The following is a 15,556-nucleotide window of genomic DNA, read 5'->3' as shown; positions in this document are numbered from 1 at the left end:
GTGTATATTTATAATGTTGGTCTGTAACGTGTAGTTTTTTTATATTTAGGCATTTATTTGATTTTGGTTAAAAGATATATTTTAATAGTTTTAGTTTTAGGCAACAAAAATGACCCTGACCAGAGATGCACTTCAACAGCCCTTAAATGTTATTCTGTACATTTGCTTTTTAGGTACAGTTCATGAAAACTTTGTAGGAATTTATGTTTTTTAGTGTTCCTGTTATTGGAACCACAAGGTGTAAGCAGCGCACAGGTCATGGGTTCTGTCCCATATTTTTTATAATTGTTTTAAAGCGGCGTCTCATGCAAATCATCTCACACACATTTAATGAAGATGCTTCCTCTTGATTGGGTAATACTTGATGTAATCGTTAGTTTGATTGGTTTGTTTAAATGTCCAGTGAGAAGGGGGGGGGGTAATTTAAATCAATGGCAGATGCGTCTCCAGGTATTCCCCTGACGTGTGACAGCATGCCTCTGGAGAGCAACATTCCTCATTGACAGAGACTCACATAAATCAAAGCTCAGTCAGACAGTTCTTCATAACCCAAGTCTCTCCTGTAGCAGACATGCTAATGACAGAGTGATTATTATCAACAATATTCAGATTAATTGCTAAATAATGTTAATAATTTGACCCAGTCTGTGAAAACCTAGCTGGAGTTATTTTTGTAATTCACTGTTTTCTGCATAAAATAAAGAACAGCCTGTGAAAATAATATAAATATATTATATTTATTTAATATTAACTGAATAAAACCATGTCAACAACGGAAAATCATAGTGATAAATAAATGTCTAAAATCAAGAGAATGACGGGATTGATGGTGCGTGTGTTGTGTTGTGTGTTACAGGTGTGATTCTGTTTTTGTGTTGTGTGTTACAGGTGTGATTCTGTTTTTGTGTTGTGTGTTACAGGTGTGATTCTGTTTTTGTGTTGTGTGTTACAGGTGTGATTCTGTTTTTGTGTTGTGTGTAACAGGTGTGATTCTGTTGTTGTGTTGTGTGTTACAGGTGTGATTCTGTTGTTGTGCTGTGTTGTGTTGTGTTGTGTTGTGTGTTACAGGTGTGATTCTGTTGTTGTGTTGTGTTGTGTTGTGTGTTACAGGTGTGATTCTGTTGTTGTGTTGTGTTGTGTTGTGTGTTACAGGTGTGATTCTGTTGTTGTTGGATCGTTTGAGGAAACTGAAGTGGGAGCAGATGTGGAGACTGATGGCGTCATGTTGTCCACATCACTCGCTGATCAGGTAAACACTTTATCTTTAATCTCTGTTCCTCTTCCCGTTCCTACATTTCCTATCACTCTATTTAAATAATATGCAAACTAGTGTTGACCTGACGGTTCAAAAAACCTTTGACAGCACGTATCACTAACAGTAAATACAGCTTGTGAGGAGGAAGGAGAAATAGGTTTTACTCTGATACTTTATTACATGTTTAATGTTAAAGGGATAGTTCACCAAAAATGAAAATTCTGTCATGATCTACTCGCTCTTATGATGTCCCAAATCTGAATAAATGTCTTGTGACATGAAACGATATTTGAAAGAATGTCAGTAACCAAACAGATCTCATCCCCCATTTACTGCCATAGTAGGGAAAATAAATACTATGAGAGTAAATGGGGGATGAGATCTGTTTGGTGACCGACATTCTACCAAATATCTTCCTTTGTGTTCATGAGGATAAAAATGAATGAGGTTTGGAACTGTGTGAGGGGGAGTAAATGATGACAGAGGTGAACTGTCCCTTTAAGGTATGTTGGGAAAAGAAAACGATGTTGTTGGTATATATTTCAGTATGTATGTATGTAGGACTGTTATGTTCAATAAAATAATATTGTGTCTGCAGGACATCTTCAACGCTGTCATCAAACAGAATCCCTTCCTGGTCCACCAGCTGTCGTGCTTCTGGAACGTTCAGCTGTCAGATCACACGCGCTCTGAGAAGTGCTACAAAGACGTGTCTGATCTCAAGAAACGTTCATACGGCTGTTAACTGACTTTACACGTATAACACGTATTGAAAATCATTGAGAAAACACATCATACGCCAGTAGAAACACCTCGGTGGACACAGCCCCTAAACCAAGAGATGGGGTAAATTGTCTCTATATAACAAATCCTTTAACAACATTTGAAAGTCATTTTAGAGGGAACAATATTGCATTATAATTAGTTTCTCTACATTAAACGTATAAAATTAATTAAATGTAATTTATTTGTATTATCCGACATTTCGTTTAAAGCCGCCTTTCATGACAATAAACTTTAAAGTTTTAGTTTATTTTACTGTTTCCTTGACATCACAACCAGAGCGAAATCTGAACGGCTCGATTTCTCACATGCTTGCAGGGAAAGGCACACCAAAACAAACTTACTGGGTTCTTTTTTTCAACGTTTTCTGGGTTGCTGGAAAATATTTCCACTATATTAGTAAAGTCAAAAGATTAGTAAAGTCAATTTTTTTTATATTTGTCTAACATAAAATTACACGTCCCCATTTAATGGTTTTCAGTTGCATCAGCCATGTCTGTAATATGTAAGTAAAAATTCCCCCACAAATGACCTGCCATATTCTGATGAACACTGAGGTCCTGTGATAATATTGTGTGATTTAGCGGGCTCATACTGTCACGGTTGTTTTCTGTTTTGGTTAGTGTCTGATGTCTTTTATTAGTTCATTTGTCTCTTGCCTGTTTTCACCTGTGTCTCATTTAGTTCATCCCTTGCACCTGTTTATCCCTTGTTATCTGTTGTATTTAAGTTCTCCCCTTGATTGTATTCCGTGTCCAGTATTGTTAATGTTTCATGGTGTCTTGTATCTCCTGTGTTCCCGGTCCATTAAAGACCACCCTTTTGTGTACTATGCCGTCTTTGTCTTCCCTGCACGGACCCTGTGACAGAATACTGGACCTTAAAGAAATTATGGATTACCTGCAGCTCAACATTTCTCCAGAGAAATATGTGGAGGAGTTCATTTTACTGAGTCGTGTGTGGATGACCAATCTATCAACGCGTGTATTGTAATGAGGTTTGATGAGGTCTCCCTTCGGTGTCTGGCGCCAGAGTTCAGGGACAGACCCGTAAGGGAGTTTATCCATCTTATCCGGTTGATAATGAGCCCTCGCCTATGTGTGAGCGAGGCTATCGCCAATGGGATCGAGTCTCATTTAGCTCCATTGAATCATGCGCTGAGAGACCCTCACCATCAGCCTGGACACTTCTTCCCTGCATGGACCCCGTGACACATACTGTAAATCTTTTTTCAAGATTTCATCCACAGTGTGCAAATTTCACACAGGGTATAAATAGTGTCCATGATGAATGATCATCAGGTGCAGGTGCAACAACAAAGTACAGGTAAGGGATCGTGGCAAAATATAGTTCATGGGTAAAAACGGAGAAAACTAAACAGGGAAACAGACATAAATGTGACACATGTAACCAAAATGAATTGTATTGCACAGTTAACCACTATAAGAGCCAGCCCAAGCCGAAGCGCTAGCTAAAATAAAGATACTCTGACTGGACTAAATGACTCACACAAGTCACTTATTTCAGAGGAAATCTGAGATATATTTGTAGGGGAGTAGGCGGGGCGAGACCGTGGTTCGAGACCGTTGAGTAATTGTTAATGAGCGCTGGCTGTGCGCTGGTCTTGTATCATGAAGGAGATCGGGAGTATAAGAGAACGAGCGACCGGACCGTCGATGAGAGAGGACCGGGCCTGAACATGTTTTATGTTTGTTTGTATGTTCTTGTGTTCGGCAGTCAACAGTGAGGTGGCTGACAACATTTTACTTCAGTATTTTTTTGTTGTGGTTTGTTTTGTTTGCCGGCTGTTATTATTTTTATTAAAACTATATTTAAATGTCTTCCGGTTCCCGTCTCATTTCTTCCTTTTATTGAACCTTTCTACAATATCCAACAGCAGACCCGCAGCCACACATTTTAAAACACAATCCAGACCGCCAGTCTCAGGCCGAAACCATAAATGGTTTAGCGCAGATCGTGCTACTGAAAGTTTTTGTATTATGTACTAAGTACAATATCTGAAAACGCTAGAAAATAAATAACCTAGATTTGTTTTGTAGTTATTTGCATAGTGCTTTCTATTTTACTAGATCAAATATTAATTTAGTTTTCATTATATCTACATAATTAATATCTGTTCATTTTGAAACCAACACTTAGGCACAAAGTGTACTTTTTATGTCAAATATACATTATTTTTCAGGATTTAAATGAATACAAAATAAAGTCTCACATTACTTATATGAACAAAGATTTCAACAAAACACATTCAAACAGAACATATTTTACACATTTTAATAGATGTATATGTGAATATTTGCAACAGGAATAACCATGTAAACGCCGCATTTTAGGTTCTGTTTATTATGACGACAGTAAGACTGGTGGAAAATATACAAATAAGAAGGAAATGAAATTTGAAACGAGACTTCCTACAGAAAACCCAAATGATGGGAGGTGCTGAAGATCAGATGTAATATAATGACATATAAACACACAGAGAGAGAGAAACAGCAGCAGATTCAGGAGAGAAACACACAAGAGATGAAAAGTAAGAACTATTTACATTCTCATTTCTATTAATATTATCCTTTTGATATGACTCTGTTTTATAAACATTGTCTCTAAAAATAACTTCTAATGAAACTTTATCAAGAAACTGACTTTCTGTAGAAATACACTAAGTGATGGAAATGTTGACTTTTAACTTCATTGACATTTATAGATTTAAACTTTTATGTCATACTCACAGAATGATTTGATTTCAAATTTGGCAATTTAATTTGTTTCTGACACCAAAATTGTGAACAAACAGAAGTTTAACATTTGAGCTTTTCAATGTGTTTCTTCCTCAGAAATGGCTCAGATTCTATATTTCAGTCTTCTTGTCATTGGTGAGTTTGTGTTTCTGCTTTTATGTTTGATTTAAATGTCAGGAGAATTGACACCAGAGTTATCCGTCTGTCTATTAATAACTGTTCTATTGAAGAAAAAGAGGCATTCTGTAATAAGTACTTATTACAGCAAGCAACCATTGAATCAATGATAAAAAAATTGATTTGTCAATGTTAACGGCATTGAATCAATATCACTTTTGCACTCAATATTATTGTTGATAAAATGTTGAGATTTCCACAAACCATCATTATAGTGATCAGTGTTTTAATATTAGGTGTTCATTGGCGATCCATGTATATTGAAATACGTTTGTTGTGGAAAAGAGAACTAGGATCCAGTGGGATCATATGATGGTGATGATTTTGTAATCATGAATCATGAATTTAGAAATTACAAAAAAATGTGAGAATGAGAACACAATTTAGTGATAAAATATTAGTTAATAATAAATATATAATAAGAAACTGCTTTGCTTTCATAACTAATAAAAAGGTTCCAGTTCATCCGTTTTCTACCGCTTATCCGAACTACCTCGGGTACAATACAAATATACATCATTGACTTCTATGATTAGGGTCTGTTCTACCACACCACAAAAAGAAATATCACAAAAAAATGAGTGGTTAATTTAACTCATTGTTGGATCAGAAACTGGGTTAAATTAACCTGGAAATGTTTATATTTGACCCCCCAGTCAACACATGAGGTAACGCGATGATCACAGTGATGTCACTCCACTCTGACATTGTTACAGTGTGAGTTATATGTGAATTCATTTTTATTAGACGCCATTATGGTGATGCTGGACTCTTCCCCCTTAACTTTTAGCTACTAGCTTTACTTTGCCTGTTGTCATTGCCGCTTTATGAATCACAACTTTTATGGCAAAGACTGTAATGTACCAGCACTGACAATACTGATCTCATGTAGATATTTTAGTCTGGTTATCATTTTTACATGTTTACAAGCTTGAGGCTGAGCACTGTTGGGCAAATGAGAAATTTGGAAGGATTTATTTCTGAGTTTTATTAGAAATTAAAACTATTATATAATAGACTCAGTGTATGAACCTCAACATTGGTAAGAATCAACTGAGAAGCTTCATGCTGCAATGCATGCTGGGAGTCATGAATGAGTTTCTATGATGTGACCCAGCATGCACTGCAGCATGAAGTTTTCATTCTGCTGTTTGTCACCGTCATTGAGTTTAATATGCTGATTCTTGATTCTATGTGTGTTTCTCAAAGCTCTCTTCAGACTTTATAGCAAAGTTAAAGCGGCTCTAACACACGGGTTTCTGCCAATCTCATATTAATCTTGAGTACTTATAGAGTAGTATTGCATACTTCGTATCTTTAAAGACTATTTAGTTTGATCACATTTATAAAAGATAGATACAGCTTTACGATTGTTTCTGAAAACACACGACGCGTGTCAGGGAGAGGGGTAGGCTGAACTAAAGCATGTGCGCACCCATTGTCAACAAAACACAGACATCAGTTCACTCCGTTTTATATGTTCGAAAAAAGCTTTCAGAAACCGTACGATCGCTGGGGCAGTGTATCGAGCACAGAAATGCAGCGTAATACGCCAACTTGTATTTTGACAAGTTGACCACGTTAAGCATGAGAAGACAGCACGTTTAACATTGTAAAGAAGTCAGAATGCATGACACATCGTTGCCCGACTGCTTTTAAGAAATCCTTCCAAAAGTCTCGTCTGCTTTACACTGCTCATCCTCAAAACTTTAAAATATGTAAAAATGATAAAGACTAAAAATTTAAATTAAACATGAGATCAGTGGATCATTATCACTGGACAGTATTCTCGGAGTGGTTGCACTGCAGTTTTGTCCTCGCCATACAAGTGATTCACAAAGCTGCAATGTCAGCAGGCAAAGTAAATCTATTATCTAAAAGTTAAGGGTGAAGAATGCAGCAAAAGCAAACACTCTTCACCATAATAGTGACTAAACAAAATAAATTCACATTGAGCTCACATATTACTCACACTGACACAGTATGAGAATGGTGTGACATCACTGTGATCATCGCGTGACCTCACGTGTTGACTGGGAAGTGTATGATGCAGAGTTACTATTGCTGATGGTGGAATATATAGATTAAAATAGAATTGAATAGATTAGAGATTGAAATCTAACAGATCAGAATATTTTGCACAAATTTAAATTGGGTAAATAAGTAATCAGTAATCATTGAGCCTGCAATCATTTATCTTATCTTACTGCATGAGATTGACTTGTTTTCTTGTTTTCTCCAACATTTTTATTGTGCAAGTCTGACGAGTTATAAAATGTGATTTGATTCTGAATCGCCGACTCAAGCGCTCATCTCTGTGAGACACTAACAGACTAAAATCTGTCAGAATCTGCTTCTTCAATACAAACTCTGTGTCAGTAAATGATGATTGTGTGTTGTCAGCCCACTCCTGCTTAGATCAGCTCTGAGTGAATGTGTAAAAACTCTCTCTTTCAGCTCTCTGTTCATTATCTGAAGGCATTCAGCGCCGCTATCACTATATAAACATTAATAAGACCTGGACTGAAGCTCAGAGATACTGCAGAGAGAACTACACAGATCTGGCCACAGTCAACAACATCAATGACATGAACGAGCTGAAGAAGACTGTGAATAACAAACCTAAGTATGTCTGGATTGGACTGAAGAGAACAGATGAATGGAAGTGGTCTCTGGGTGATCCTGTGAAATATCTGAACTGGGAAACTGAACCATCAAATGATACAAATAATTGTGCTGTTATGAGAAATGGAAAATGGCGTCAGCAGAAGTGTATTGATAAGCTGGGATTCATCTGCTACAATGGTGAGTGACAGCAAACCTTCACTTCACAAAACATGATCATAAGACAACAATAATAAACATCACAGTTAAGAAACAGAACACATGTGGGTCAGATGAACAGGTTGGAGCTGAACTCTACAGGATTGGACACTTCTGATTTAAGCAAATACACAAAGACAGTCAATGTAACACAGTAGCATCATTACATCTGATTCACTTCTCATCTCTGACTTCAGGTGTTTCAAAGGATTTCATTATCTGTCAATCACAGACTTTCCTTCTGAGCTGTGGTGAGTTCTGAGTTTCATCATTTACATGTTCACTGATTTAAACATCACATAACATGATGAGAAAATAAAGATTTGTCAAACATAATTGTCTGTAATGTGACTTTTTATCAACAGATCAGGGAACTATTAAAGTCCTTTCAGCCAATTATGGGCTTACAGACCGACAGACCTGCTCTACTGGAAGACCAGATAACCAGATCTCAAATGTTCAGTGCAGTCTGAACACATCTCTAACGGTGGCCACTCGGTGAGAACAGAAAACATTATTAAAGAGCTATCAGATATTATCACATCATCTTTATATATTTTTACTGTTTTTTGTATTTATTGTCACAGATGTGATGGACAAACGAGTTGTTCTATGGTTGTGAACAATACAGTTTTCACTGATCCTTGTGATGGAACTTACAAATACCTGAATGTGTCTTATGAGTGTGTTGAAGCACCACCAAGTGAGTTTTACACCCAACTGACACCAAACCTTATAAAACACTTTACAGTGTAAAGTTTAAGTGCATTTTAAGTGTTATTTATTTATTTAGTAAGTATATAATTAACAGTCTGCTAGTAGTGAACCTGTAGGTGTATTATTTTAATACTGCTGGGGACTAAACTGACCTCTTCTAAGTTTATGAAAGTAGACTTTTAAGTGTAGTCTTAGTTTAAGTCTGGGGTTTTAACTCCAGTCCTCGGACCTCCCCGCACAGAATGATTTAGACGTCTCCCTATTGAACACATGAACAAGTGAATGAGATAATGTAGTGATAATTGATCATAAATGATGGACACCTGCTGGTAACAAACACAATCACTAAAGAAACCATTAACAATAAGAATAAAAACCATAATAGTGTTGAGTGTTTCCTCTGGTGTGGCTCTTTCCCTTGATGTATAGTGTTACATTTTTTTGCTAGTTGAAATAGTGTGTTTCTGAAGCAGATTTATAAGAGCCTGACAAAAGACTAAATTATTTTGTCCTGGTGTTGGTAACAAATGTTGGTTGATTTTTGGTGTGTCACGACTTTTGTCAGACTTAAATCCCCCTTATTTGTATCTGTGATATAACAGTTTTTTAAGAACGCTTCAGAAATCTAAGAGATTAAAACGTTTTACTGAATCTTCCAGACATCAACAGTGGTGACAAAAGTAAAGTTGAGTTGTATCTTTTCTTCATCGCATGCATGCGGGGAGTCATGGATGAGTTCGGTCCTATGCTGTTACCCACAATGCATTGGAGCGTGAAGCTTGTCATTAACAGATTCTAGATGTCTGAATGATTCTGGTAACACTTTTTTTTGTAATATTAAAAACCTACTTTTAGCTAAAAAGTCTCCCACTGCACTTACCACTAGCAGGAAGAGGGCCGAATTATTGTATCTTTTGTTTGGCTGTGTCAGGGTGTCATGTCAAAGATTTGTTTATGGTTTTTTAGCACCACCTTTTTGAAGTTTGGTGTAACTACAGAATATATCGATAACTGTGAGCTAATTTCTAAGTGGCTACATCAATTCATGTGACAACCTCATCTTTGATGACTACGCTATTGGAGACACCATCTTTGAGAAGTCGAAGGATGATGACAAAGTTGGATTGTCTATTGAAGACAGGCACTTTGTAGACATCATGGAAAGAGAGATGTTTATGGACGAGAGCAACAGCTGGGTCGCACCACTTCCATTCAGGAGACCTCGTCAGCGACTCCCAAATAAAACTGCTGCGCTCACTGGAGAGAAAACCTGAGATGAAGTCAGATTTAACTACCATCATGCAGAACATCTTTGATCGTGATCATGCTGAGGCAGCCCCTCCTCTTTGAGAAGGTCAGGAATGCTTTTGTTTACCTACCTTTGGTGTGTACCACCCACAGAAGCCTGGTCAGATCAGAGTTGTCCTCGTCTCAAAGGAGTTGGTGGCACTAACGTTTCACAGCTTCATCGTGAAAAAGGAAGATTTCCTTCGTTTCCTCTGGTTCAAGGAAAATGACACCAGCCAAGCGATCTTCGAATACCGCATGAAGGTACACGTGTTCAGAAATAGTCCATCTCCTGCTGTAGCCATTCATGGTCTCCGACAAGCAGTGGCTTACGGTGAAGAGGAGTTTGGAGCAGACGCCAAGCACTTCGTAGAGAGAGAATTCTATGTCGACGATGGACTCTTTTCAACGTCTACAGCAGCGGAAGCAATCGTCCTGTTGACACATACGAAGGAGAAGCTAGCTATTTCAAATTTGAGAATGCACAAGTTTGCTTCTAATACCAGGGAAGTAATGGACGCCTTCCCAATTGAAGATCATGCTAAGGGACTCAAGGATCTCAACTTGGAGGCTGACCCTACGCCCATCCAACGTAGTATCGGACTTAGTTGGGATGTGAAGAGAGACATATTCACCTTTTATGCTACCAACATCAAGAAACCCTTTATTCGTAGAGGAATACTCGCTACTGTCAATAGCCTCTTCGACCCACTTGGTTTCGTTGCCCCTATCATCATTGAAGGGAAATTCTTTTTACGGGAACTTTCAGACGAGGCTCTTGACTGTGACTCTCCTCCCCCAGAAGAAAAGGAAGAAACTAGGAATACGTGGAGGAAATCTCTGCATGATCTTAAACAGTTGGAGATTCCCAGACCATATGTCCATACTACCTTATCTACAGCTCTGAGAAAGGAACTTCACATTTTCTCAGATGCCTCTGTCAGAGCAGGCAGCAGTGGCATATCTGCGTGTAATCAATGAAGAAGGATCGTGTCACGTTTGTCCTAGGGAAAGCAAAGTTGGCTCCACAAGCTGCTCATACTATTCCCAGGTTGGAATTAGGAGCAGCGTTTCTAGCTGCAGAGCTAACAGAGACCATCAGGAATGAGCTGGATTTCCCTTTGGATGCAGTTTTATACGGATAGCAGAGTTGTCTTAGGATACATTTATAACCAAACAAGGCGCATCTACGTATATGTGGCAAACAGAGTGCAGCATATCCGCAAAGTGTCAAGCCCTTAACAATGGCACTACCTCTCTACAAAGCATAACCTGATAGACCATGCCACTCGATCCGTTTCAGCAGCACTGTTGAACACGACTAACTGGGTTACAGAATCCACCACTTGAAGAGAAATAATTCAACCTCCTCGGACCAGAAATGGACGCAGAAGTTCGTCCTCTTGTCAAGGTCCTATCTACTGATGAATCTCATCTTGAATGTCAACGTTTCGAGAGATTCTCTTCTTGGACATCGTTAGTCAGAGCTAAAGCTTCTCTCATACATGTCGCCCGGATTTATAAGTCATCTGGGCCCAGTTTTTCAAAAGTGATCCACTGGGATTTCGGATGGCAGATTGGATCAAATTTTGGAAATGGATTTTTCAAAAATAAAAGAGGGATTCCGAAATAAAATCAGAACATGTAATCCGATTTTACATGTGATCTAGATCAAACCTGCCCTCTGAGTTTTTCAAAACTTTAAACTCGGTTTGGGATCATTTGATAAAAAAATAGGATAATCGTGATCCCATAAGAAGGATGGATTCAGTTGTGATTTTTCGAACCAAATAACATCAGAGAGGTTATTTTAAGTGAATGATCACAAAATGAATGTTTACTGATGATATATACATCAAATAACAATCCTCAGCTACAAACCAGGATGGTGACGGTTATGAGTTGCTTTTGAAACGGGAAACCGAAAGAGCAAAAGTACAAATTGAACTGGGTAAAGAACAAATTATGCTTACCCAATTGCAGCAGAAAAAAATGCAGATGGAGATACATCTCCTAAAGGCAGGGATGGAAAGAGGTGGTATCTGTCCTGTAGATGATTTTTGACTATTGGATAGTATTGTTTTTGTTTTGTTATTTAACATTTTAACAAAATAAGGAATGTAAAATGTTTCTGTTTATTACAGTATTTCTGTTTCTCACAATTAAAACAAACAATGGCTATTTGTGGCAACCGGTATTTTGCCTACCTGTTGTTCTTTACTAAGCCAGTAGGCTACAGTGTTGGTTCTGTTTAAGGTTCTGGTAAACAGATCATGGCACTGTTGTTCTAAACCTCATACTGTGGAAGAGTTGTTACAAGCAGCGGAAGTCGTTATCAAGAGCAAACAAAAGAGAGCTTTCCAAGAGGAACTTGCCTGCATTACAAAGGGAATCGACATTCCCAGAGGCAGTGTCCTGAGAAAACTGAACCTGTAAGTAGATGGTAGGGGCCTTCTTAGGATAGGAGGTTGACTTAAGAATGCAGTTCTGGATCTCAAAGAGAAGTTTCCTTTGATCATTCCAGGATACAGTCACACTGCAAAACTACTGGTGAAGTATTACCATGAACGATTCAAGCATCAGGGTCGTGTGTTCACTGAATCCACTATCCGCAATGAAGGGTACTGGATTGACAAACAAAAGATGGGCTGTTCTTTTCACTTGTATGAGTACTCGTGCCATACACATTGAGGTGATTGATTGCATGGATTCATCCACTTTTATAAATGCCTTGAGAAGGTTCTTTGCTCTGCAAGGGCCCGCGAAGCAAATTCGCTCGAACTGCGGGACCAATTTCATAGGAGCCTGCAAAGAGCTGGAAATTGTGTTAACCGATTCTCAGCAACCTAATGTGAGGAGGTACCTGAGTAGTGAAGGTTGTTCATGGGTCTTCAATCCACCTCATGCATCCCACATGGGAGGAGCCTGGGAGCGGATGATAGGAGTCTCCAGGTGCATACTGGATTCCATGCTCCAGCAGATCAGTCCTTCCTGGTTGACAGACAAAATGTTGTCCACTCTGATGGCAGAGGTTACAGGAATTGTCAATTTAAGACCTCTTGTTCCTATTTCTACAGACCCAGACTCACCTTTCTTGTTGACTCCAAATATACTTCTAACACAAAAGGATCATTCACACTTAACACCTCAAGGCGACTTCAAGGAAACCAATATCCACGGACAGCAATGGAGACGGGTGCAGCACCTTGCTAACACTTTCTGGAACAGATGGAGGTGAGAATACCTTGCAACGCTACAAAGTCGCAGTAAATGACAAGAGGACGGAGAAACCTAAGAGAGGGCAATTTAGTCCTTCTTAAGGAAGCCCAGTGCAATGAATTGCCCATGGCTCTAGTAACTAAGATTTTCACCAGCAGTGATGGGAAAGTGAGAACGGTTGAATTAAGAGTTGCAAAAGATGGGATAATCAAAACATTCCTCAGACCTATATCAGAGACTGTTCTACTTATGCCAACAGAGGACTAATGTGTATGGGGTTTGTTAACATTCCCTTTGTTTAGATTAGGTATATAGTGGAAGTAACCGTACAGTTCCGGTTTCTTTCCATGCGGTTAGCAGAGAAGCTCTATCTCTTTACGTTTGTGCCTTGGAATGGCTTTGCCTGTAAGTTATTTTTAGTGTTCATATGAATGCATGCATATATATGTAATTCATAAGTTGAGTTTAAAAGAACACTGTAATCAATGTGAATTTAGTCATGTATGTTTGTGAACATTCTATAACAAGACATTTGTAATCTTTGTATGTTACAGTTTAACAAAAAAGAGAAAGGAAAGAACATAACAGTAAAAGCTCTCAACCTTACTTCTGCGTCTGACTTTTTCTGACACCTGTTAGCTATCTGTAGGTTTGGGTAGACAAAACGCATATCTGGTACAGAGTACAAGGTTAAGAGCCCCACTAAAAGAAAAACTAAACACTATTATGGATTTGTTCTTATTGATGATGTTTTCTTCAGCGATTGTGTTTGTTACCAGCAGGTGTTCATCATGAATGACTTAATCATCACTTCATTATCTAAATTAACTTGTTCATGTGTTCAATAGGGAGACATCTAAAATATTCTGTCATGGTGGGCCCTGAGGACTGGAGTTGAGAACCACTGATTTAGATGTCTCCCTATTGAACACATGAACGAGTGAATAAGTCAAATCAGATTCAGTCAATGAGATAATGAAGTGGAGATTGAGTCATTCACAATTACTGAAGAAAACATGAACAATAGGAAGAAAAACCCTCATCGTGTTTAGTGTTTCCTTCAGTGGACCTCTTGACTCTTGTTCTCTTATATTAATGTGTTTGTTGGTTAGTTGTGATTGTTTGTTTTATTGTAAATGTTGTCAGTTTGTGTTGATGATACACTGGAAGTAGTGTGCTGTTTTCATCACTGTTTGTAACCTGTGACATCCCTCCCCCACTTTCATGTGTTTTGTGTTCTGGCACCTGAACAAGTGAAGCATTTATCAAGACTTTTAGAAGAAATATGTTTGTGTAGATTGACATCTGAACTGTAAGTGTAATGAGAATGAATGAAAATCATGAGACTTGAATCTTTATTTTCTTCAACAGACAGCAGTAAATCATACATCATTAATACTTCTAATGCAACATGGAGTGAAGCTCAGAGTTTCTGCAGACAGTATCATACTGATCTGACCAGTGTGAGGAACCAGACTGACAATCAACTGATCCACAACATCATTAATGATCCTCACACATCTGTCTGGATTGGTCTGTTCAGAGACTGGTGGGAGTGGTCAGATAACACTGACTCCGCCTTCAGATACTGGGACTCTGGTCAACCTGATAATCAAGGTGGTTCTGAAGATTGTATAGTGGCGAAAATGACTCATGAGGGGAAATGGCATGACATATCTTGCAGTGACTCTTACACTTTTGTGTGTCATGAAGGTAAGTTGATAAAAGTCAATGTGTGTTTCTTCATGATGAAACTGATCTCAGTTCAGTCTCAGTGTTTGTGTTTTGTTCTCATGTTCAGTTGTTTGTGTTTAATGTGTGTTCAGATGAGCTGATATTGATCCAGAAGAATCTGAGCTGGACTGAAGCTGTGAGATACTGCAGAGAGAATCATGTGGATCTGGTTTCAGTTGATTCAGAGAAGATTCAGCTCATGGTGACTGAAGTTCTTCATCAGGCCTGGACTGCTGAGGTGTGGCTGGGGTTACACTATTACTGTCTCATGAATCTCTGGATCTGGGTTCGAGGAGAGGTCGTCTTCTATCAGAATTGGGCTCCATGGGTTCAGATTCAACTGAATCACTGCAGCGGTGAACACAGAGCTGGAGCGGTTCAGTCTGGAGGAGATCATGAGTGGATCAGCCTTCCTCGATCTCAAGAACTCAACTTCATCTGCACCAGAAATAAAGAAAATTAAATCATGTGTGTCTGTCACTTTCTGTGATGTAGATCACTTCAGATGATGTAAACAACGCTGGTCCAGAAGAACTTCCAGTCTCAGTTTTTTAACACAACAAACAGAACATTTATAACCAATAAACCAAAATGTTAAACTAATATCTTTAAGATTTAAATGTGTATATAAGATTTATAAAGAGATAAATAAAAAGGGAAAAATGAATGTCTCTGGACCAGTGTTTACATTACTGACATTTATTTGTGGATGTCAAGATGATGACATGAGTTTAATAACAGATGATAGTGATGTGTGTGTTTGCTGCTGTAGGTCTTTCAGCTCATTGTGTTATTTTATCAC

The 15,556-nt window shown here is 38.3% G+C and overlaps 1 protein-coding gene across 1 annotated transcript; it reads left to right on the top strand.

The window, feature by feature from the left end:
* Positions 1-4,895: 4,895 nt before the first annotated feature.
* On the top strand, positions 4,896-15,217 carry LOC130420413 (C-type mannose receptor 2-like). Its single transcript, XM_056747697.1, has 4 exons — positions 4,896-4,932; positions 7,432-7,779; positions 14,392-14,733; positions 14,847-15,217. Exons 1-4 carry the CDS (start codon positions 4,896-4,898, stop codon positions 15,215-15,217), a joined length of 1,098 nt encoding a protein of 365 aa, XP_056603675.1.
* Positions 15,218-15,556: the final 339 nt, after the last annotated feature.

The sequence above is a fragment of the Triplophysa dalaica genome, chromosome 5 (assembly GCF_015846415.1).
Source record: "Triplophysa dalaica isolate WHDGS20190420 chromosome 5, ASM1584641v1, whole genome shotgun sequence".
NCBI lineage: Eukaryota > Metazoa > Chordata > Actinopteri > Cypriniformes > Nemacheilidae > Triplophysa > Triplophysa dalaica.
Note: the sequence above shows the minus strand (reverse complement) of the source record. Positions and strands in the feature narration are given on the sequence as shown.